The sequence below is a fragment of the Syngnathus acus genome, chromosome 22 (assembly GCF_901709675.1).
Source record: "Syngnathus acus chromosome 22, fSynAcu1.2, whole genome shotgun sequence".
Lineage (NCBI taxonomy): Eukaryota > Metazoa > Chordata > Actinopteri > Syngnathiformes > Syngnathidae > Syngnathus > Syngnathus acus.
The window spans coordinates 1,051,000-1,075,076 of NC_051106.1; the positions used below are offsets into that span (position 1 = coordinate 1,051,000).

The 24,077-nt window shown below is 48.7% G+C and overlaps 3 protein-coding genes, 1 long non-coding RNA gene and 1 other non-coding gene across 8 annotated transcripts; 1 reads left to right on the forward strand and 4 right to left on the reverse strand.

The window, feature by feature from the left end:
• The first annotated feature begins 392 nt into the window (after positions 1-392).
• Positions 393-6,690, forward strand: znf839 (zinc finger protein 839). 2 transcript variants are annotated; one of them, XM_037242314.1, is made up of 10 exons: positions 393-1,573; positions 1,929-2,897; positions 3,067-3,192; positions 3,273-3,392; positions 3,466-3,558; positions 3,904-4,050; positions 4,392-4,496; positions 4,573-4,654; positions 4,735-4,822; positions 5,528-6,690. In XM_037242314.1, the coding sequence occupies exons 1-10, from the start codon at positions 662-664 to the stop codon at positions 5,865-5,867; spliced, it is 2,982 nt and encodes a 993-aa protein (XP_037098209.1). In that variant the 5' UTR covers positions 393-661; the 3' UTR covers positions 5,868-6,690. The 2 variants fall into 2 exon arrangements, with proteins under 2 accessions (XP_037098209.1, XP_037098208.1); XM_037242313.1 differs by having other exon boundaries at positions 394-1,573; positions 3,261-3,392.
• Positions 6,619-8,835, reverse strand: LOC119116735 (cyclin-dependent kinase 2 interacting protein). Of its 3 annotated transcripts, none has more exons than XM_037242431.1 (5): positions 8,743-8,835; positions 8,289-8,451; positions 7,473-7,563; positions 7,276-7,405; positions 6,619-6,968 (listed from the first exon to the last, which is right to left on the reverse strand). In XM_037242431.1, the coding sequence occupies exons 1-5, from the start codon at positions 8,765-8,767 to the stop codon at positions 6,760-6,762; spliced, it is 618 nt and encodes a 205-aa protein (XP_037098326.1). In that variant the 5' UTR covers positions 8,768-8,835; the 3' UTR covers positions 6,619-6,759. The 3 variants fall into 3 exon arrangements, with proteins under 3 accessions (XP_037098326.1, XP_037098327.1, XP_037098324.1); XM_037242432.1 differs by having other exon boundaries at positions 8,736-8,822; XM_037242429.1 differs by having other exon boundaries at positions 8,722-8,806.
• Positions 8,836-9,384: 549 nt separating this feature from the next.
• dkc1 (dyskeratosis congenita 1, dyskerin) lies at positions 9,385-16,478 on the reverse strand. Its single transcript, XM_037242374.1, has 15 exons — positions 16,340-16,478; positions 14,751-14,794; positions 14,413-14,499; positions 14,009-14,100; positions 13,129-13,313; positions 12,298-12,362; positions 11,894-12,020; positions 11,691-11,821; positions 11,217-11,360; positions 11,028-11,148; positions 10,706-10,824; positions 10,525-10,628; positions 10,010-10,037; positions 9,778-9,930; positions 9,385-9,637 (listed from the first exon to the last, which is right to left on the reverse strand). Exons 1-15 carry the CDS (start codon positions 16,353-16,355, stop codon positions 9,581-9,583), a joined length of 1,473 nt encoding a protein of 490 aa, XP_037098269.1. The 5' UTR covers positions 16,356-16,478; the 3' UTR covers positions 9,385-9,580.
• Positions 10,915-10,991, reverse strand: LOC119116826. Its single transcript, XR_005096377.1, has one exon. It is a non-coding gene; the product is annotated as a small nucleolar RNA SNORD83 (small nucleolar RNA).
• A 1,117-nt stretch (positions 16,479-17,595) lies between the features above and the next one.
• On the reverse strand, positions 17,596-21,216 carry LOC119116753. The gene is made up of 3 exons (XR_005096338.1): positions 20,761-21,216; positions 20,634-20,676; positions 17,596-17,738 (listed from the first exon to the last, which is right to left on the reverse strand). It is a non-coding gene; the product is annotated as an uncharacterized LOC119116753 (long non-coding RNA).
• Positions 21,217-24,077: the final 2,861 nt, after the last annotated feature.

Consider the following 24,077-nt stretch of genomic DNA (forward strand, 5'->3'; position numbering starts at 1 on the left):
TGTTTTATGTAATTATGTCCACATTCCACCGGGATGAAATTACCTCGAAAGATTTGAATGAAAGGAAAATGGGCGTAATAGAAAACCTGGATTCAATAATCCAAAAAGTGGAGTTTCCGACTCAATAATATAAAAACTAAAGCCATTTCAGCAAAAAGCTCAGACACTTTTTGATACAGCAACATCAAAATAATCGATAAACGATTTTTTTGGCACCGTTATGAAATTGTGTTAAAAGCTTTACGTGAGGTGCTATAAAAATACATTCAATGGGTTGACATATGCTATTTTTTGTCAATTATTTGTAATTGGTAAAAGTAAAAACACATAAACCCGCAATGAAAGGGGGTGTATTGTAATACAGAGTGGAAGTTCGCTCCAGAATCCAGTCCGGACATTTCGCTTCTCGCCTGAAGCGGCTAGGCGAAGGCTAAGCTAGGCTAGCTCAAAACTCCTCCAAGGTTCGGTCATCTGCTCCCTGTTTTTTCTCCTTTAGGGTTCATGTTGTTCTTCGTATCAGTAAGGCATTTGACTTACAAACACGCACATATTCTCTGCGCGCGTCGATTGATTTAGTCGTGTAGCGTTACGATCGCATTTACTTTAAGGCGCAAACTGGGTTCCTGTTAGCGGTTTAGCTAGCAGCAGCCGTGCAGCCAAAATGGCGGACAACGAGGATGAGAGCGGGTCCGGGAGAACAATAACAGCCGCCGAACCTCCTCGCTCCCCAGCTCAGACCCACGCCGCGGACTCCACACAGCCCGAGGATGCCACCCTGCCGGAAACCGTCGCCCCGAGCACCGATCCGACCGAGAGTACCCCCGCGGCGACGGTCGAAGAGCGCGAGGAAAGATCGCCCGCGGTCTCCGGCGAGCAGAGCGACCATCCCGTGGACCTGCCCGAGGGAGTCTCTGCTGCTGCCCCCGCGGTCGGGGAGTCTCAGCTGGTGGACTTTTTACAGGGAGAACAAAGCATCCTGGTGGGCGCAGACTTGTCCAGCTTGGCCGCAGACATGAGCAACACCACAATCATCTACGTGCAGCCGGACGGCAGCCTGATGGAGGGCTCCGGGCTGACCGTTGAGGAGCAACAGGCTCTGCTGGAGCAGCTCAGCAAGCAGCAGGTGGTTCAAGTGTCCGACAGCGAGGCCGTCCAGCTGCTCCAGCAGAGCCAGGTTGTAAAGAGCAGCCCCGTCCACAGCGTGGCTCTCAATCCCAGCCAGCTGCAGCAGGTCATTAGCCAGGTGAGCGGCAAGACCCAGCAGCAGGTCCAGACCCCACAGCAGCCTGTCCAGAAAATAGTCCAGGTCCAGACCCCACAGCAGGCGGTCAAACAAGTAGTCCAGGTCCACACACCACAGCAAGTAGTGCAGCAGGCGGTGAAGCAGCTAGTCCAGGTCCAGCCTCTGCAGCAGGCGGTAAAACAAGTAGTCCAGGTGCAGAGCCCGCAGCAAGTGGTAAAACAAGTAGTCCAGGTCCAGAATGCCTCCCAGCATCTTAAGACCGTTGCCCAGCAGGCTGCGTTGCAGGGTGGCGGAAGCAGCGCAAGCACTGTCCACTTGACTCAATCCAAGGTAAACACACAATACATAACAACATGACCACTGAACCTACCAAAACAAAGTATAGGTTACTCCCTATTTTCAACACTTTGTTCCTAGTTTGTTTCTGGCTTTCTCTACACTTTGATAATCAGAAAATTCCAGTTTCTGGCCCAAAAGCAGAGGAAATGTGCTTTTTTGGAAAAAAAAATGTCTCATGCAACCTTGAGAGTGATGCTGACTCTCCACATGGCTCGAGTTGAGCATCAGTGACCCTTTTCGAGCCGTTCAAACTTCTCTCCAGGAAACGTGTCATCTTTTCTCACAATTGCACTCGTTTGACCGCCTACGATGGCATGCGATGTTAATGTTCCTTTTATGCCCGCAGCCGGAACCAGTCAGGATCCAGATTCAGGCTCCTCCCAAACAGGAAGTGAAGCCACGGCCCGCATCCCAGCAGCACAACAGTCAGTCTGTCAATCAACCGCAGGTGACCCTGTCGACCAATGGCACCACTCAGATCATCCACATCCAGCCGATGGTGGCTCAGCAGGGCCAGCAGTTGTTCTTGCAGCAGAACTTGGGCGACGCCCCCATCCAGTTGCTTCTCCAGAGTTCCACCCCCGTGGTGGGATCTTTGCTCCCAGTGGTCCATAAGCTGCAAGCCCCTGCGTCCGCCGCCAAGACGCCGCCCGCCGCCACCCCCATTGTTAAACTGGCCAACGTGTCTCTGCTGAAAGCCCCCGCCAACGGCACCGCATCATCCCCCAGTAAGTCTCCGGTCAAACAGACTGCTGCCCTGCCAGTGCAGGCCAGCCCCCCTGGAGCAGGCCCACCAGCCCCGGTCGCCTCCTCTACAGTCAAGGATCGAGACAAAGAAAAGGTGAGGAAGCAGAAGAAGAAAGATAAGAAGGCAGTCAAGGTGCAGACCAGGTCGGGCCGGGTCTCAAGACCGCCTAAGTATAAAGCCAAAGACTATAAGTTCATAAAGACAGAGGACCTGGCCGAGAGCCACCAGTCCGACTCGGACGACTACTCGGACATGAGCACGGAGGATGAGGAACGAAAGGACGGCACCCGAGACGCAGACACCTCGCTGACCTACAGCCACAAGTCCAGGGCCCACCCTTGCCAGACCTGTGACAAGGCCTACATCGGACTGGGAGGACTCAACCGCCACTACAAGCTCAACCCCAGCCACGGAGAACCCGAGCTGGCCGGCGACGTACCGCCGCAAACCGACCCTGATGATGGGCAAGTGCGGATGGTCGCCACGGAAATGACAGCTGCGACAGTGCCGGATGCCACCACGGAAGAGGAGACTGAGGAGAAATCCGCGGTCACGGCAACCGACAAAGTATGGTGCTCATTAACTCAGAGTTTTGTTTTTATGAGCGCGACATGCTATTCAACTCCTTGTACTCTTGTGTGCATAGCTGACTGCTAATGAACATGACATTCTAATCATCTCGCCGATGGTTCGGTTACCTCCGCTGGCTAATAAGCCAACTGTCTCGTTGCCTCAGGAGCCGGGCCCGGCGTCCTCTGCCGGAGGATTTAGGGGCGTCCACCACCGTGGTCCGGGCAGGCCCCGCGGTCGCGGACGAGGGAGGGGGCGTGGGCGGGGCCGTTCCCTGGGGGTGCCACCCAAGGTAGGAGTCCTATGAAAGGTAAAGGTATTTCAATAAAAAGCAGGTGGCTTACAAATCGACGTGGACAGAAATTTGTTCAGGTGTCGAGCGGGCTCAGTCTCATGGGCCGGCGAGGACGCCCCGGACGGCCCCCCAAGCAGGTCGGCGGCACGGTGAGCGCTGAGCTGCAGGCTGAGAGGAGACGGGAGCGACTGCAGCAGGTTGGCGCCATTGTCGCTCGCTTTGGAAGCGTCTTCCGTGCGTTCCCGTGACGGCCGCTTTGTCTGTCTGCAGCTGGTGGATCAGTGCGAGGACGAGGAGCTGATGGACATTGTTCTTCCCCGTCTCACCAAAGTCTTGAGCGTGTGGGAGATGCTGCTGGCCAAGGTAGGAACACAAAACGCACACTCCACTTGGAGTCTTCACCCCCAAGTGGGACCGCCGCAGAACCTGGCTTGCTGGCCTTGACAATAAAAGACGACAAGCAAGACTCACTTCCTTTCATCAACAAAAGTTTGGTAACATTTTACATCCTGGAATTCTTAGCAGCGGAACAAACAAAATGTGGCAATGGCAAAATGAACCATTTGCAGATGTTTGACTAAGAAACACACCGCGAGCGACCTAGAGTCGGCACTCTGTCTAGTCATGCAGTAAACGTCAAGGTTTAGGCCTCAAAGTAAAGGTTGTTTGGCACATTCACGGCAAAAATGGCATCTCTGTGTATTGCAGGTGGAGCGGACGGGTCCGCCTCGTACTCACTTTCCAGATGTGTACCGCGAGTTTGAGTCACTGCAGGCGCAAGTGAGGCAGGCCGCACAGGATTACATCGCCGCACCGCAAGGAGGCGCCGCGCCGCTGGAGGTCAGGAACATCGAGGTGAGAACTTGTGGAGGACCTGAAAAAGTCTCATGCAGCAACATGCAATTTGGTACATGCTAAAACGAAGTCATGGAAGACAGTGTAAGGGTGTTCACACAGATTTGAAAATGCACTTTGACCTCGTAGCATGACCTGTGATAGGCCTGTTTGGCACGAGGAGACCGGTCTGGCTAAAGCGTCTCAAGAAAGCACGGCCCCAAAAATACGGGAAATCTGTCGAATTGAATGGACGTGGCCATTTTAGGCTTCAATCTGGCTACACATTTAGTAGTCGAGCCCACCGCGAGAAAGTGGTTGCCTGCTCTTTGATTTCTGATGCGGCCCATCTGCGCCACTAGGTGGCACGCTCTCTGGGCATCCTTGACGAGGTCAATCGGATGAAAGTTCTCCCCGGCACAGCTTCAACGTCTGGGGTGAGCAACAAAAGTAGCCGCTACATGGAGGTAAGCTCCAGTGTGCTGCTCGGCCCATCCCCGCTTGAGCCCGTCCAGCTCCGAAACTTTGCCTGTGCTTCCCCAGAACTCCAAGATGCTGCCACCGTCCAAGCGCTTCAAGATGGAGAACAGCGTTCCTCTGCAGCACAACGGCATCGAGAGAGCAGGTAAGCCTATAAAAGGGGGGAGGGGGTGACTGGCGGATTGTTGCCAAGTTCAAATATTGACCTCTGACCTATCACACAAGCTGCGAGCTCCGCCGCCCCCGTGGCCACCTCGCTGGCCCCCATGACACCAACGTCGGCAACGCCACTGCTTCCCACCGAAGCCAAACCGTGAGTGAAGCTCCCACAGCAACAACTCCCAAACATGACACATGTCAAAATGCCTGTTACGAACATGCCTGCGTTCAACATTCAAGCAGACACACGCACACAACTTCAAGAGTTGTCTTTAATGAAAATGTTGTGTTAAAGTCCAAAAGGGAAATGATGAAGGCACACTTGACATCAAGCAAATTGGCCAAAAAGCACATTTTCATGTTTAGCATCACAAATGCAGCACAAATTTGGATACTTGACATAGAAATCTCCATGTTGCGGTGTGGATGTATGAGAGGGCAGTGGCAAACTTCACAACATCAGCCACCCAAGCAGAGACAATGTAGACTCAAAATTTAGTGACCAAAATAAGGATTTTTTTTTTAAAGCAGATGGCCATTTTGTTGGAATAAAATTCTGATAAGCCAATAATTTAAAAAACAGTTTTAAGTTATATTTAATACAACTAATATATTCCGATTAATCAGTTCGACTCTAAAATAAAGAATGGTTTTGTGTAAAGGTTTTACAATACTGTCCTTTAAAATTACAAGACACATTACAAAACATTTTTGGTGTTGTTTGAGGGGCTTGAGCGATTTAAGATCATTTGCATTCTTTTTAAGGAGGAAAGTTGATTTGAGATGAAAGCAATTTGAGTTGGAGGTGATGGAATGAATTCAGCTTGTACCTCAGCACTCATCTTATTTGCTTCTTCAGCTCCGCCGGTCCCGACCAGGCTCCTGCGGCTGCCACACCCATGGAGGTGACTACCGCTGAGCGGCAGGCAACAGAGGCTCCAGCGCCCCCGCCAGCGACAGAAAGCCCAGCTCCGGTAGTACCGGCCCAGGAACCCGAGAAGCTTCCAGAGACATGTCTGGTGCAGGAGGGCCAGGAGATCTACATCGAGACGGATGGCCTGAGCGATGCGGACGGTATCGTCATTGTCAACGGGCCGGACGGAACCACCATGCACATCCAGACTCCTGAGGGGGTCCCCCTGGAGGCGGTGCAGGCCCTGCTGGGTATCGAATCGGGCGACCCCAGCAAAGCAAGCTGAACGGCCAAAGGTGGCCTTTGTTTTGGAACCTCCTGGAACACAAAGTGGCTCGGTGCCCAACTTCAGACTTTGCTATGAATTCTGTCATCGGCCATCTGGCGTGCTTTATTCCGGAAGGCTCCGGTAACAAGTCGGACGGACAATTACGAACTATCTCGGAAGAAAGCAAGCAGCTGATTTGCAAATCGTGGACTTTGTCTTGGAACCTTCCTGAACAAAGTCTGCAGTTGACAGTCCAGCTTGCTTTTGATCCAGAAGGTTCTCTCCAGGTGTGGAAGGAAGCAAGGTAGATTGGCCAAAGGCAGATTTTGTTTCAAATGTTCCTGGAACAAAGCTTGTGATTGGCCGTCTCGCCGGCTTTGTCTCACTCTTGGATTTTGTTCGTGAAACCTCTGGAACAAAACAAGCCGAATGGCCAACTGTGGACTTTATCGCAGAATCTTCAGAAAGGGAGCAGCTGAGTGGCCAATCGTGAACTTTTTTTTGTGGAGCTTTCTGGAGCGAGGCAGCAAAACGGCAAATCACAGACTTGGTTCCGGAAGGTTCTGTGGCCAAGTCTATGATTGGCCGTTCAGTTTGTTTTGTTCTAGAAGAGTCTGAAACAAAGCCGGCGAAACAGCCGAACGCCGACTTTGTAACTCAACCTTGTGGAACTCTCCCGTTAGTTCCTATTTATTTCTCATGTTCTCCTTTGCGTCGTAGCCCTCCGAGCACGACCACAAAGCAATCAATTGAGAAGAATTGATTTTTATGAGCTTGTTGTAAAAAATCTTTTTCATATTTGCCTTGTCAATATGTAGATAAATGTGAGAAACAAAAGCTGCACTATTTTTACGACTGTTTGGATAGCGCTCGTTGGTCTTGTTTCCTGTTTTCACAATAAAAGCCGTTGTCAACCGGGAAGGTGTCGCTGGCCCGTCTCCAGCAGGACCGCCTCCAGCGCTAGGCGGGCATGCGCCGGCACCAGCGGCTGATGGAGCCAGCACGAAATGTACACCAGGCTGAGGTCCGAGTTCATGTTGTGAGCCACTTCCTGGAGGAGGACGCGCTTGAGTCGCAGCTCTGACGTGAACGACTGCAGAAGGATGCCGCACGAGGACACTGGACGGGGGAGGAGGGGGGTTAAATGACCTTCATGGCCTTTCTAGAAGCCCCTCCCACATTTACATTGTTGGACATTTCCATGGCAATTTTCACACAGCCTTCCCATGAAAATCATTTGAAACATCGCCCATTGGGTGGCGCTTTTCACCCTGCAAGGCTCATCGGTGCCTCTTTGACACTGTTTCCACATTTTCATTTTCCCTTCTGATTCAGCAGATCAGCTGCGCAGAAGGCGCTCGTTACAACACTATACAACATATGGATCCAGGTGAATTGTTTGTGAGAGGAGCCAGTGAAACCTCACCAAATTCTTTGGCATTCCAGCTGTGGAAGAGCGGAACTTTCCTTCCTTGGGCCCCGAACTGAAATTTCTCCAGGTCCACCAGGCCTCGCTGGGATGTCATCAGCCGCTCCATCTTGGTGACAATGGCCGCCTGAAAGGAAGTCACGCGTTAGACCAAAACATGCTTGTGTTCCACTGAATTCCAATATTTTGGTCACCATTTTGTTGACGACATCCTCCAGTTTGTCACATTCCTTCCGAAGCGCCAAATTCCCCACCACAAGATTCCCTGAAGTTCCCGCTGCCTCGCTGCTCCACGGAAATAAAGAGAGGCGCTAATATTAGCAGGCAAGCCGGTTAGTATACGACTAGACTATGTTGACTGGAGTTTAGGAGCTTCATTTGGATTAATGTAGTGCTTTGCAGCAATCTGATAGCAGCTCTGTGCTGGGGAACTAGGTTAATGAGCTCTATTTAGACCAGGGGTGCCCAATACGTCGATCGCGATCGACCGGTCGATCGCCAAGCCACTATTGGTCGATCGCGTGATATTAAAATGTTTTTATTTTTTTTCGCACTTGACGCGTGTACAAACAACGGCGCTAACAACACAAACACGCTAGCTCGCGAGTTCCCTCCAATTGTCAGAACCCTGTTTTTTCTCTTCAACTTAAGAAAGGGTATAAAAATGAGTGGGGCAGCTGGCCATAGTAAGAAGTATCACTTTCATAGGGAATGGGAGTAGGACTTTTTTTTCCACGATGACATATACATACATATATACATATATACATATACATACATATATACATATACATACATATATACATATACATACATATATACATATACATACATATATATATATATATATATATATATATATATATATAGTGGGTAGATCTGAAAAAGTTTGGGCACCCCTGATTTAGACCTATTTAGTAGTGCTTTGCCAGAATCCAGTGCCTTAGAACCTTGTTGACATGAGGTACGGATCTACATTTAGTCCGAATTAGGCACGGGATTGAGCTCACCTGCTACTCCTGGCGTTGACGATGTTTGTTGCGATGGTGAAACCTTCGTCGTTGAGCTTCTCCCAGCGGAGCATCAAGTTGTGCCAGTCGGCTGCGTTGTCCTTCAGTTTGCGTCCACTCCCTGTGACCGCCGAGCACTTCCTCTTCACGTTGGTAACGTCGCCTGGTTCGGGTACAGACAAACCTTGTTGCTTCACTCACACCTGTGCCATTATATTGCAGCAGCCATTCCACACATCTAACTCTGTGGGGATCACTTTGAACACTGCTTCAAATTAGTCGTCGCTTAAATGAAGGCATTAAACTTCAGAAGCAATGATTTTGTTTATATCTTCAAAGGAAATTATAAATGGAGAAATAGAAACATTAGAAACAATAGAAACTACTACGACAAACAGGTGTCATACTGCAAAACAACTCGACTAAAACATACGTTTGTGCACATACGTGACATTTGCGGTCTTATGTTTACCTTCCATGTGTTTGAAAATCCTCGAGACGCCAAACGATGACTTCCTGGATTCTTCTTTTTCAGCGGTGTCATGACTGTCCAATGGCCCGTTACCGCCTTCTGCTGGCGTTGTGGGTAGACTAGGTTATTTCAGCGCTGTTGGTTTGCAAGACAAGTTTAACATAATACATGACGGAGATGAGTTAAGTAGATATATTAGCACTTAAAGACAGAGCGTCGATTAAGAAATAAAGCTATGCCAGAAACTTCCAGTTTGGGGGCATATTTGGATCGGCGCAATTGCCACTAACCACATTTTGGACTTATTCTCGAATTTGCGAGTTCTACGCATGCTTACTGCATAAAGTCAACAGGGATCTTGGTTTTGAGCACATCAGTTCAATTGTTTTAAATGCGATGTTTGGACCAGGGGGTAGGTATCACGTGAACAATAATGTTGTGGTATTTACAGCGCCCGACAGAGGCGAGATGCGTGTACTACGTTTCAGGTGGACGAGATGGCATTTACCAACTTCTGAGAGGTCGACAAACACGTGACTTGAGCGGGATTGTTCGGAGAACCCAATTGCTACTTGGAAAACCAAGTTTTTGTCAATTCTGGTGCTTTGAATTCACTAAAGTCAATGAAGGCAAAAACATTTTTTTTATTCATGGCAACATTTGATACATGGCATCAACCTTTCATTTTAGATTAATCTAAAATGTCACAAACGTGTGCACTTATCAAAGACATTATTTACAAGTTAAACAAAAGGGTGTGTATGTATAAAAAAAAAAAAACTGAGTCAGACACTGGGCAATGGTCACAAGTTCACAACCATCACTCAGAAGCTTCCTCTCTGACTTTCTTCTTTTTCTTTTTCTTGCCACTTTCAAGCTGCAAACAGAAAAAAAGTTTGTTAAACCTTCAGACAAACAGTCATTATTTGATGCAAAGTGCATTATAGATAGGAATGAGCCACGCCACACCAAAATTCACAGGCTGTTCCAACAACACAAACCTAGTCGTGAACTAACCTCAATTTTGGGCTCAATGTCCGCCGTTTCGTTCTGCGCTTCAGTGGCCTCCATTGTCGCGCGCTTCTCTTTTTTCTTCTTCTTCTTCTCTTTGGGCGTCTCCTCACTGACTGGCGCGGCTTCCGCTTCGCTCTCAGTTCCCTCCCTCTTCCTCTGTGCAGAGGAAAAGAAGGTGAGCGAGGAGAGCGCCTCCAGCAGGTCGGGAAGCTGATGGACAAGCTGAGGACTTTACCTTGCTTGACACGTCCTTGGCGGTGACGCTACAGTAGGGTAAAAACAGACAAAGGTTAAAGATGCGGAACATCTCTGGTCAAAATATTTTCTTGAAAATATAACAAGATGCGAAAGTCTGCTTTAAAAAAAAAAAGAAAAAGAAAAAAAAAAAAGGAGTGCCTAACTTAATTGCCACTGCATTTTCAATTTCACAATGACTAGGAACCTTTGACACCATTTGCCTTTGTAAATACAAAATTAATTTCTTTAAAATGATTTCTCAAAGCTTAATTTCTTGTAAAAAAATCTCAGTTGTCAGCCGAGGTATACTCAGAACAGCGCGCAGACCGTTTGGCAGGCAAAGAAGCCACCCGGAGAGACGCTTGAGCAGTGCGACTCCCTGGAAGAGGAAGGCACACCTCAGCCAGAGATAACCTTCTACTGTCACGCAACCCACGAGAGAACCAAGCTTGACTTTGGTCTTCAGTTAAATTGACTAAAACTGAAAAACAAAGAAAAACGCGGGCGCTTCACCAGTAGTCCACATAGTCAGTCTTCCAGGCGTCGGGCGTGCTTCCGTTGGGCTTTCCGTGCTTGTCCAGAAGACCTTTCTGGATCATCATCTTCTTCTGACTCGCCTGGTGGAGCAAAACGAGCACAAGTCAAGTGTTGGATCCCGAGAGTGAATCACATCATCGCATCATCAGCGGGCTACCTTGGGGCCGAGCCCCCACTTGCGCGGGTAAGTGTCTCGCTCCATGATGACTCGCTTGATTTTGGCCACCACGCCGTGGTCGCAGGTGGAAATGACTGCCGTCGTCATCAGGGCCACAGCTAGCGCAACAAAGACAGACGACGATCAAAGATTTGATATTAAATATCATTTGGGCATGAAAGGAGTTTTCTTTTTGTGGAGCCAATTTGAGCCATCAGACAAGGGTGGTAGATGGGAGGTCAGCACAGCCCGAAGGCTCCTGGATCTACATGAGTCATCATGTGGCTACGCACACATGTACGCATGAACACGCTTTGCGTACCCGTGCAGATGGCCTCTCCCTTGGTGGTGATGACCACGATGTCCTGGTTGATCTCAATGCCATCCTCGTAGCGCAGCACACCCGGCAACATGATCTTGGCACCGTAGCAGATGGCGTTGACCTGGAGAGCGGCGCTCACGTCAGGATGCGGTCGGCCGGCCTGGGACACGTGAGGAGACGGAGACTCACCGCGCTGTCCTTCATCACCAAGCGTTTGTGCGACACCAGAAGTTTCTCCAGAGGGAAGATGACGCGCCGCAGGTACGCCTCATCTTTATTGTGGTCAAACTGCCACTGGGCGTCCAGGATGTCGTGCATGGTCACCAGGTTGTCCTGAGCAAAGGGGTGGGGGGGGACGTCAGCACTTCATAGCCAAGAAACGTCGAGAAGAAAATGAGCGGATGCGCCTGTGTCGGCAGTTGAGACATAAGAAAATCTCAGCTGCACGTTTGCTTTGCCAAAGTTTCATTAGCGGTGCGACATGGCCAGTCGGCCGCAACTCAACACTTTGGGGCAACGCGCACACTTCAAGCAAGATGTCGACGCCCCTTTTCGGACGAGCACATCTTTTCGTTTTCAGCTCGGCCCTATCACAGCTTAGCCAGTTGCGACGATTCTGACAAACGTGGTTCCTGACGCCTTTGGGTTTACGGCGGCACCCACCTTCTCTCCCATGACTCCGGAGCGGACCCTGCGGAGCTCTTGCATCTGGCCGCCGACCCCCAGCAGCAGGCCCAGGTGGACACACAGCGTCCTGATGTACGTGCCTGCTTCACAGCTCACCCAGAAGATTCCTTAAAAATTGTTGGCACCGGTGTCAAGCGGGCATCAAGCGGGCAACGCACTCCATCCCGCCCGCCGCTTACCGAGCCTCCTGTCGGCGTCGTACTCCACCAGTTTACTCTCATAGATGGTCCGCACTCGCAGCTGGCGTTTGACAGCGGCAATGAGCGGCGGCCGCTGGAAAAGCGCCCCCGTCAACGTCTCTAAGGCCTGGAAACAGCCAGCGGCGGGTCATACGACTAGCCCCAAAGGCAGAGAAACTTTATGACATCGACAATTAGCCACTTGGTCCAACCCTGGAGTGACTTCTCAACGGAATCAATGCAAGGGATAATTTTGCAATTTACTTTTTCCACAAGCAATGATTTTAGGAAAATAGAAAGTCAGAAATCTGATTTGAAATCACACCAGACTAAAACGAAGTGACTATTTGATAGCAGCCGGCCTGGTCATGTGCGCCCCGGTCGAGTGGCAAAGCACGACTTACTCTGGCCAGCGTGTGCTCGTTTTCGATGGCATTGTGCAGCCGAACAATCCCCACATACTCTTTGCCTGCAACACACAGAAGAGCGGGCGAGTGGGCGTGGCCGCCTTTTCTTAATGGAGACGGGCAGGCGAGGACCGACCCACAAGAGTCGCCCTTCCGCTTGCTTCCCGCCAATTAATTTATATATAGTAATCCCTCGTTTAGGGTTTGGTTCCAAAAACCACCCGCGATAAGTGAAATCCGCGAAGTACAGTCACCAACAAGAAGTACTGGGCAGGCTAACGAGTTAGCGGAAAGATGCTAATTCGCGATCGTGTTAACACGCGAAAACAGACTTCTAAAGGAATGTAAACGAACACTTGGAGCAATGCTACATTGTCCTAAAGGTTAGACACGTTTCCTCAATTTAGAAGTTTTATTTTGACTTTTAAATATTTTTTTAATCTGGAAAAAAAATCTGCAATGTAGTGAAGCCGCGATAAACGGAACGCAAAGTGGCGAGGGATCACTGTGTGTGTGTGCGCCGCGCGCGCGCGCGCGCACGCACGCGCGCACGCGCACGCGCACGCGCACGCGCACGCACACGCACACGCACACGCACACGCACACGCACACGCACACGCACACGCACACGCACACACACACACACACACACACACACACACACACACACACACACACACACACACACACACACACACACACACACACACACACACACACACACAGTGAAGCCTCGGTTTTCGACCACAATCCGTATATATATATACACGCACACATATACACGCACACATATGCACGCGCAAAAAAAAAAAAGCAGCGACGGCATACCGGCACTCTGCTGGGATTTGACCAAACGCGTGGCTCGGTCCACGCACACAATGAGGCAGCCGGTGACTTTGGGGTCTAGGGTGCCGCTGTGGCCCGTCTTTTCCACGCGCAGGATCCGCCGGATCCATGCCACCACCTCGTGAGACGAAGGGTTGGCCGGCTTGTCCAGGTTGATGAAGCCCGACCTGCAGGGGGGGGGGGGGGGGGGGGGGGGCAAAGTCACTCATTATCTTAAATGCTCTAGTCCAGTGGCCCCCAAGCTCCGGCCCGCACAAGAAAGAAATAACTTACAATATTTTACATCACGGTGATGTGTACATAACATAACTCATGTTATGTTATTGGTTTAGGATGTTATAAAGATGCCGGAAGTAACGTTGTATAGGAATACACAGTGGATCCCCGATTATTAATATGTTATACTGTGGTGTTCGCATACAGAATTCCCTCATGGAACTAAGAGTTGAAGGGTGTGTTGGGATGGTGGTGTTTATGTGGTAACGCACTTACGTTGTAGTTCAGCTATATGATTGGCTGGAAAGACAGCACAATGACGTTCAGGATTGTGATTAGTCTGTTTTGCAGAAATGGGATTGTGGCCCAAACACGGACGATTTTTGCAAAGAAAACTTCTATAAACAATGTGCAGTCGGCGATCATTTGATTTATTAATGCTTTCGACATTTGATTTTCTAGAACTGTTTTTTTTAGAAGTTTTCTTCGCAAAACTCGTGACGTCATCCAACACCAGTCCGCGAAAATATTGTCTGGCAGTAATCCAGTCCGTGGTGCAAAAGGTTGCACACCAGGAAGTGAAAATGGTGCTAAAAAGTGGGCGAGGAGAGGCGTTGCAGGGGACGGAGTGCTCGCGCCATCGTACTTGATGTAGTCCTGGATGTTCCTCTTGAGGGGGTTGCTCCCATTGGGAAGTGGCGTGTAGTGGGCTGTGCGCACATTCAGCTTGTCAAAGTTCTGCGGGAAACAGACACCACTGTTAGGTACGGGACGCACGCAGTGTGAATCCATCAAGCGCAAGTGGAGCGATCAGATCAGATCAGATTTCATCTTGGAGGCCGCCCGCCCGGCCCTCAACGCCACGCCGCTCTGGCCGCGGCTCTAGCAGAACGCTGGAGCGCGTCAAGAAAGGCGATGACGCTGCCCCGCCCCCACAACTGGGGACGGGGCAATGGGCTAGGCCAGGCCACTGCTCGGCGAATGGATAAACAGATTCATCACGTCGCACCGGGAGCAATGGAGGAAGAAGACGAGCCTGCAGGTGCTTACCTTGAGGAGAAGGGGCCACTGCGACGTGTCCAGTGTGGGCACTTTGCTTTCCGGCTGGATGAGGAAGTCCCCTTGCTGCTGGATTTCCTATTAAGACAGTTTTTTGGTTCGTTACGATCAGGGCCAGAGCGTTCATAGGAGACACATTCCAAGTCTGATATTTGCCACAGTAAAATTCAATTAATTAAACAAAATATGTCATGACTAAGCAGAACAACTTTGGAGGTCTAACAACAACAAAAAGATTAATTCTGGGTTTGTACAACACAAATTTAGCAGGCCCTTTGTTGTAAAGTGTCCAAAGGCCAAAAATACAAAAGACGTCGACTTTTACACACCCCAACATCTTCGGCCGTTTTCTTGGCCTTCTTCTTCTTCTTTACTGCAGCGGCAAACAAAGCACAACATGAAAACCTGACCGAGGCCATTCAAACCCAATCAAAAGCTTTTAAGTTTGGCAGTGTAGTTTCTCTGCCTTGTCATGGAGTGTTTTAACGTTGGATTTCATCAAGCAGATTATCTTGTATAACATTTAATTTAGGGATTATATAGTTTTTGTAATAATCGTTATTCAAGTTACGTTGTTTCATGTTCATGACGCGGCTTATATATTCAAAGCCTTTTTTTTCAACCTAAGCGGTTTTGCGTCGTAAGATTCGTATCGCGCAGGGGAACTAATTAGTTCACGCAGCGAAAGTATACACCGCGGGAGAGGCTGTGGACCGAGGAAGACGGCGTTACCCACGCAAATGGTATACGCCATTCTGGACTGTTGCGTCGTTCTTGCGTGTTATAATTTGAGAACTTTTTGCCTTTCATTATGGCTGTCAAGCGTAAGGCAGACTCCTCTGATCGCAGTGTATCAAAGAAAAGGCCATCACCATGGAAGTGAAATTAGTACTATCACTGTACTGTTTCATTTTATTACAGTTCCGACTTACACCAAAACTGGGTTTACGTCGCTGCGCAGGACCGGATTAGCGTCGTAAATCGAGGAACCCTGTATACTGTAATAATGTGTACATTTACTTTTATCCGGTTTACGTTTTTTTTGTGAATTTCTCTGGTACGCTCTTTTTGTGAGGGCGGAAAAAGAAGGAGAAAAAAAAAAAAGGACAGAATGCGAGTTGAGTGAGAAAATAAAGTAGCTGACCCAGTCCTGCCGTGTCGGTATTATATCCATTGTTATACTTCGGCCCCGAAGACGAACAACTTTTAAGGATTGTACTTGCAAGATTTGAGCATGTTAAAGCTTCAGCAAAGGAAAAATCACAACTCTGTGAGGGAAACGCAGATACGCCACTGAAATTGAAATCTACACCAATAATGCCTGCATTACGACAGTCATATGACGGATGATTTAACATTAACTTTGTCCTACAAGTGTTTTCTGACCAACATTCTTGAGTTTGTCGAGCGGATGGCCCACGTGTTATGTCGTGCAACACGTGCCAGCTAGCTTGAGGAAGCTAACGCATCTCTGACGAAGAGGGCCAGTCGAGGGGAAAAAACATCACATTAGGGTTCGTCGCTCCAAAACTGAGAAGATGACTAATAACAACGTTAGGTTGTAATCGAAGACGACGACCGAAGGTTAATCGATGTGGGGGGAAACGTTTCACGAGGTTTTTACGGTAAACACGTGGCTTGGCCAAAGCAGCGTCGGTGGCTCCCACGACACTTGACTTCAACAATATTCAAATGGTTACGATTACATTTTTGACTGTATTTAGCAGAAAGTGGACAAAAGTCATTTTGAATGATTTACGAGGGTAATTCAGACAGCTTAATCGCCACCTGATACGTCACAGCAAGTTTTTTTGTTTTTACACAAAGGTGAATTTTCTGCAAAACAGCAGCATTGTGTCGGATTTCAACTATCTCGCGATTAATTAAGCATGTGCAGGAGCGTGTTGGCTTCACTCACCGTCGGTGTCCGCCATCTTGGTGACTGACTGGTCAGGCGCTCTCCAGGGCGCTGCTTCTTCCGCTTCTTCGTCGTTGTCGTGCGAGTAGCTTCTTCACAGAGAACCTCTGCTGCCACCTTTGGACGTACTGCACTACAGCAGCACAAGTCTTCAAAAACAATTTACAATTAACACACAGGAGAAAATAACAATTTGGAAATAATTTGAGAATTACATACTGAGCAACACAAAATAAAATAGTATGTTTGATGGAAAGAAAATCACTATTCGAATCACTTTTTTTTGTTAAAGAAACGTGTACTTATATTATTGTATTTTGTTCGGAAAGTTTCACACCTGTCAGTGTAAATTTCGAAATGAACAAATCAGAAATGTTGATCATTTTTATCCATTCAAAAATCTTGAAAGGGTTACAAATGTGTGTGTTACAATGTGTATGTAAGACATCTAAATTGCATTGATTGAGTTTTATATAGTTTTTCTTTTTTTTTAGAACCTTAGCAAAGCCACGAGTGGCAAAATTTTAAAACACAGGTACGACACCTTTATTCGAACATTCGCGATATCAAACGAAAACGCGACCGACACTCTTGACTGCTGCACACAAGAGCGGTTTTACCTTGCATCGGCAGATAGCGCTGTTTCTCCAATTTATAACAGCGATTTGAAGTTACAGTGATGCACAACTGTACTGCCTACTCACTGAGTGACAAGTACTGCAAATATTTTGACATGTAGCAAGAATCGGTCCGCCATGGGACTAACATTTTAATTTTACACACACACATACACATACATGTCAGAGTGATTGCAAGCTAAATGCTCACTTAGGTGCCAGCCGTCAGCCTGTCACAATGCATCATGGCGGACGGCAAGCCGTGTGGTCGTGCGGCCCGTGGGCGGGGAGGCGCGGGCCGTGTTTTGACAGACATCACTACGAGCTGCGTCCTCAACGTGACGGCGCTACTGAACACGCGTGCAGCCTAAAATGTGATGACTCGGCGCCGGCTGCCATCTTGGAACCGGGCCTCCAGATCGCACTATTGCGCAACGGTGTGACCTTTTCAAGCAAATGGAAAACAAAACATCAAACGTTCTGAGGAGGAGCTTGTAAAGCCCCAGTTAAAACACACAAATGGCCTCACTTAATGTTGATGTTTAGTTTTCACATGGCAGGGCGCATGGATTGGAGGTGGTTTTGGTGGATGGCATGCGGGGAGGTGGGGGGCAGGCCAAGAGAACAATAGAATTCTTGGTCCCATTCCGGCCATTCCGATGAACAGGGATTGTGGCCTTTCTCTTAGAGAGGCGTCGGTGCAGTGGCGGCGCAAAAGAGGAGACTGCGGCGGCCCACCGGGAACTTATCAGAACTCCCGACACGCTTCTTCGCCCCCAAAGCTTTTGGGAGAGAGGACGGGAGGCAGAGAATACTGAATCTGACAGAAGGTTCAATAATGAGATTTTGTCCCAGGGAGGGGCGGGCATAGGAGGGGGCGCACAGCAGGGTTGGAAGCAAGCTGCAAAACTAATGAATTTGAAAATCACTCATCAAAGTCAGCTTTATTGTCAATCCCTTCATACGTCAAGACACACAAAGAAACCGAAATTCCGTTTCCTCCATCCCACGGTGACGAGACATACAAGTAGGCGACACAAAACAAAAACAAGTAGGCACAAACCATAAATAATAAATAATAAATAAAATAAAATGAGCGATGAATAAAAACAGACCAATAACCCATTGAATATGAGGGGCAAAACCGAGCCAGTGAGCACACAGCAAGAACAGGACGCTACGCTGAAAGGGGGAGCGAGTTCAGGATCCTAACAGCCTGGAGTACGAAGCTGTTGGAAAGTCTGGTGGTGCGGGAGCGCAGGCTCCTGTACCGCCTCCCAGAGGGCAGAAGTTCAAACAAAGGGTGAGCGGGGTGACTCACATCACTCACAATCTTGGTCGCCTTGCGGGTGAGATGGGAGGTGTAAATGTCCTTCAAGGAGGGGAGAGAAGCACCAATAGTCTTACTAGCCGTTTTCACAATGCGCTGCAGGGCCTTCAAGTCTTGGTCAGTGCAGCTGCCACCCCAGACAGCAATACAGCTGGAGAGGACGCTCTCAATGGTGCCGCGGTAAAACGTAGTCATGACGGCCGGAGGAGTCCCCGCTCGCCTGAGTTTCCGAAGGAAGTACAGGCGGCGCCGGGCCTTCTTCGCCAGCGACGCGGTGTTGGTGGACCAGGAGAGATCCTCACTGATGTGCACCCCCAGGAACCTGGCGCTGCTCACTCTCTCCACCACAGCACCGTCGATGGCAACTTGCAGGTCCGTTTCATCAATTGGACGACTTGGAGGCAGATTGTCGCCAATTCAGAATCTAGCTCAACGCTGAGCCTTTACACCGGCCAATCCTTTGGGAAACATTCAGACAAGTGAGCTCGGTTAAACGGCCACATGAGAACACAAACTGGATTGGACCTCCTAGTGCCTTAAAAGGACACCTCAGACCACAAGTGGACTGCAAGTAGACGGGATTTTTCTGAAACGAGTGTACAAACGGTGGTGGGCCTCATCAGTGACAACAACGACCTGGACTACAGAGAGGAGGTGGAGCAGTTGGTGGGCTGGTGCAGAGACAATAGCCTGATCCTGAATGTGGAGAAGACGAAGGAGATCATCGTCGACTTCAGGAAGAACCAGCCTCACCACGCTCCACTGATCATCGACAGCTCAGCTGTGGAGGTGGTCAGCAGCACTAAATTCCTGGGGGTCCACATCACAGACGACCTCACCTGGACTGTGAACACCACAACACTGGTCAAGAGGGCACAGAAGCGCTTGTACTTCCTGCGGAGGATGAGGAGAGCCCACCTGCCCCCACTCATCATGAGGACGTTCTACCGAAGCACCATTAAGAGCATTCTGACAAGCTGTCTCTCAGTGTGGTGTGGAGGTTGCAGCGCCTCCGATTGGAAGAACCTGAGGAGAGTGGTGAGGACAGCAGAGAGGATCATCGGGGCTCCTCTCCCCTCCATTCAGGACTTGTCATCCCAGCGCTGCGTGTCCCGAGCCCGTAATATTATCAGTGACCCATCACACCCCCACCATGGACTGTTCTCCCTGCTGCCCTCTGGGAAGAGGTTTCGCAGCATCCGCTGCAGGTCCACCAGGTTCTGCAATAGTTTTTTCCCTGCTGTCGTCAGACTGTTGAACATTCAAACTTAGCATTCCTCTGCACACTTGTAAATACCGTAATTTTCGGACTATAAGTCGCGTTTTTTTTTCATAGTTTGGGTGGGGGGGGCGACTTATACTCAGGAGCGACTTATATATGTTTTTTTTTCACAAATTTTTACTTGATCATTAACACATCACTTACTTACAAGTATAGTTGACCACTTCACATGTTATTTTTAGTATAGTTGATCACTTCACATGCTTTGATATCTTTATCTTGAACATATTCAAAACATGAAAAATAGAGAGAAAAAATCAAATAAAGTAATTAACACTTTAAAGCGCCATATCCTCTGGACATGTCCTCTGTCACCAGGATGACATAAAGGACGAGAAATTTGATCAATGGATTTAATGATTTGGAGTGACACAAATGGTTTGATAATATTGTTGTTTATGTGATAGTTATTTAAAATATAGTTTATATATCGTTGTATGGGCCTGTGGAATAATTTGAACTGCGGCGCGGCACACGGCATTGTTGACAAAGGACGATCGATGGATTTAATTAATTGGAGTGACACAGATGGTTTTATAAACGTGTTATTTATGTAATAGTTTTTTTAAAATAACTGAATGTTACGTCAGGCCCATTCTCAGCTCCTCGTTTGTGTTTGTCACGTTAGCATACCGTATCGTTTAGCCTGTTGTTGCTCGTTCATGTCTGTTCTTGGTGTTGGATTTTGTCGAATAAATTGCCCCCCAAAATGCGACTTATACTCCGGAGCGACTTATATATGTTTTTTTTTCACATTTTTGGGCATTTTATGGCTGGTGCGACTTATACTCCGGTGCGACTTATAGTCCGAAAATTACGGTACTGTTTTTGTCTCCTGCACTGTTTACATACTTTATCACTGCTGCACTTTGTACTTTATACTTATCTTATTTCATATTTTTATATAGAATGTCACTTTTTAACCAGCCGCAATATCACTACTTTGTTGAAAGCCGTATGCGACGAAATTTCGTTTTGTGTACACCCAGTGTTGACAAAATGACAATAAAGTTTGTCTAAGTCTAAGTCTAAGTCTAAAAGAGATCATGCACTCAAAACGCTTACCTTCAGCGGCCGGCGGGCATGGACGCATCTGAATGTCGATTGGCTGAAGCAGAGGTGGGTTCAAAACATCAATCAACCTTTGTCGGTGCAAAGAATGAATGCTTTTGAAGCTGGGTTCGTGGAATACCTGCTCAGCACATCAAAGTCAGAACAGGATTTGGGATTTGGGGGCGGGGAAATCCCCCTCAGGGCTCCTCCCAAATCCTGCTGGGTTTCACAGAGGTCAAGGTCACTGAGACGGAAGAATGGAAGAAACAAGGACACAGCTCCCAGAAAATGGCAGCAAACTAGCAACTTGCTCTTTGATAATGGCTAACATGAACATGCTAATACACTAGCATCATTCGGGATGTACGGAATGCATGCAGCCACGACGTCAATGAGTCACGTAAACATATGAGCGACGTACACATCATGCAAACGAAACAAAAACGAGCAAAGAAAGACAACAAGTGGCGTAACCAAACGACGTAAGCAAATGACACCATCAGAACGTAAACACATGACCTGAACGCCACAATGTCACCGTGCACATTTACGGCGCAGCTGCTAGCAGTGAAGTCTGGAATTGCACTCAAAACAAAATACGTACCAGAAATCAGTCAAGATCTTGAAGCCTGTTAAGAGTCAGAAATGTTCATCAGGAACTTTTTTGTTTTTTATGCGCCATCTGCCTGTGAAAGGCTCCATTGTTCCTTCTGTCATCATGGCAACAGCAGAAGGTGCCATGCACCCACAAGATGCAAGAAATGCTGATTCAGTTTTCTTTTTTAATGACATGATCACACTCGCTCTGTACAACTCGTACACGAGATCCTTTCCATTGCCAAACACCCCTAAGTCGTTGAGGCTTCCTATGCGCCTCTAGGGAGCGCCATGGATTATGCATCAATAGCATGAGAGTGAGAACTAGGTCAGACACAACATGACTCAGGATTTTCACTCCCTTGCTCACCTCCAAAAGGCGTCAACGCCCACTTTGCATTCACACTACTTGGAAGGCTCTGATGGACTTTGGACGTTTGAAAAGGATAAAGCAGATGCCGCAAAAGTGTGTGTCTCTGTTTGTGCGTGTGGGATAGGCAGTTAATGAATCATTGTAACTTGCGGTCGGTTGGTTGGTTGCTTGAGGGGGTAAAAAAAGCAGTCACAGGTTTCATGACGTGGACGTTCCGCTTCAGAGCAAAATGGCTAACACGCTTAGCCAATTTCAAACTCGCTTTGGGGGGGATGAGATTTCTAAAACCTCCAGAAAGAAAGAAGCTTGAAAGGAAATATGTTGGGCTCAAAAGCTGCTGCATCTTTTTACATGCGTGTGTGAGGAGCATCTGCTATCACACAGGCCAGATGGACTGCGTGTGTGCGTGTGTGTGAAGTGTGTGCAGGCACGAGATCTTCATCCTCCTCCTCCTCGAAGGCAGATGTGCCAGTTGACCCCCCCCCGGGAACAAAAGGGGGCGGGAGATGGCTAAGTGACCAGCTGAGCGCAGCTAAGTGACCTTTGACCTCAGCTGCTGACACACTCACGCACGCACGCACGCACGCACGCACACACGCGCACACACACACACGTGCTGGCATGTGCAACTTGTTGCACATACAAACACACGAAAAGTAGTTTGGGATTTCGATAAACCTGAACGCAAGCGTTAAAGTTTCCCAACCACTTCATAATGTGCTCACATGCGCGCACACACACATGAGGTGAGTGGCGATTGAGTCATGTCTGCAGCTTGTGAGAGCCAGGTGAGAATGCACCTCATCAAGTGTGAGTCAACATGAAATGAGGCAAAGACGTCTCGCAGCGAGCGACCCCCCCGGGCCCCCTCTGCCGGGGTGCGTCCCACCTTTTGCCGCAAATTACAGGCACTCGGTTTTATGAGATGACTGACGTTCTTTTTCATCAGTGGGATGAAAAGTCTTCACGCAGCAATGTGCAGCTGTGCAAGAAAGGAAGGCGGGGGGTAAAAAAATAGGAAGTGACGGCACCTCGTTTGAACTCCCCAAAAAGGCCCTTCCATCATAAATTGCTCTGGTGCAAAGTTCTGTTAAACTGACTTTCTGTCTTTTTGTATTTCCATACACAGGCGCAAATAGTGGGCGTCTGCGCCGTCATGGGAGTGGACACAGCCATTGATAGGTTATTGAAGGTGTCCTCATTGAATGCCCAGAGCCGATTCCATGGAGACCATGAAGATGCTCCCAGCATCAGGACCGGATTGCAAATCAAGACCAACAGGTACAAAAAAAAACACAATTTGGATGTGGGTTGTTTGGACCGGGGAGCACGAGTGGTGCTGTAATGCATCTCAAGTTACCATCATGGAGCGAAGCGATCAATTCCATAAAGTGGAGCAGGAAGCAACAAGCGGCCAACGACACCAGAGTCGGTGCTAATTAGCCAGCGGCTGAATTCCTGCGAATAAGCTCAAGAAATCAATCGAACAACTCTCAGGACAAGAAGACTAAACCCTCTGCACTTTTCTCACGACCCCGCCAACTCCCCACCCCTCGTCAACGTCTGCTTGATCTGCGTTTCTTTCCAAGTACGGCAAATATGTTGGAAAAAAACGTGCCAAGACTGAGAAACAATGTGATGTTGAGCCACGCAAAGTGAGTGAGGTGGCGAAAGAGAGCAACAACCCCAATCCGTCGGAATCCAACGTTGCTTTCAAACAACAAGCCGACAACAGCGATCATCAATGAATTTGTCTTCGTTGTACGCCAACAATGGAGACAAAGCACTCGTGTGGAGGTGTGGGGGCACCTCCTGAACCCTCGGGTTCTCGCCCACCCGCCCATCTCTCCCTCCCTCTCTTTCATCTCCGAGGACTGGAAGCCAAAGTTCAGGATTCCTGCTTCCTGATTGGACTGCCGGTTCGGTGCATCCTTGCGCCTTCGGGCCGGAAGCGCCCTGACTTCCCGGCAGACGGTGTGGGCGTTTGGCGTGGGCGTCCAGCATGGGCCAAAAGGGGCATCTACCGCTCCGTTTGTCTATTTTTACATCACATTTGTTTTTGTCTGTCTGTCCGTCTGCATCAGCGCTGCTGTCGACAACGAGCTTGGCGTGGGAGGACGACGCGGCGCACAAGGCTAAATACAAAGCGGACAGCCCCGGGAATCGAGCCAAATAGGCACAAAAATAAGTTCTGGTCCCCATGTGAGCAATCTCCCTGGTTTCCATGGAAACCACTCCGAATGTTTACCACGTATTTGAATTTCGGATATAGCGCTTCGTGAGGTTTAATTGTCAAAACGGACTTGAGTGGCATGTTGGTGAAGCGCTGCTGCCACCAGTGAAAATATGAAATTTTGAACGCCCTTTGTCTTATCAGAAGTTGGCTGTGCTTGAGTTTGCCACTTGCTCAATTGGTGGGTAGCTCATGACACCCTAGCGTTGCCTCTGGTTGTCATGACAACAAAAAAGACAGAACCGCCCTCACA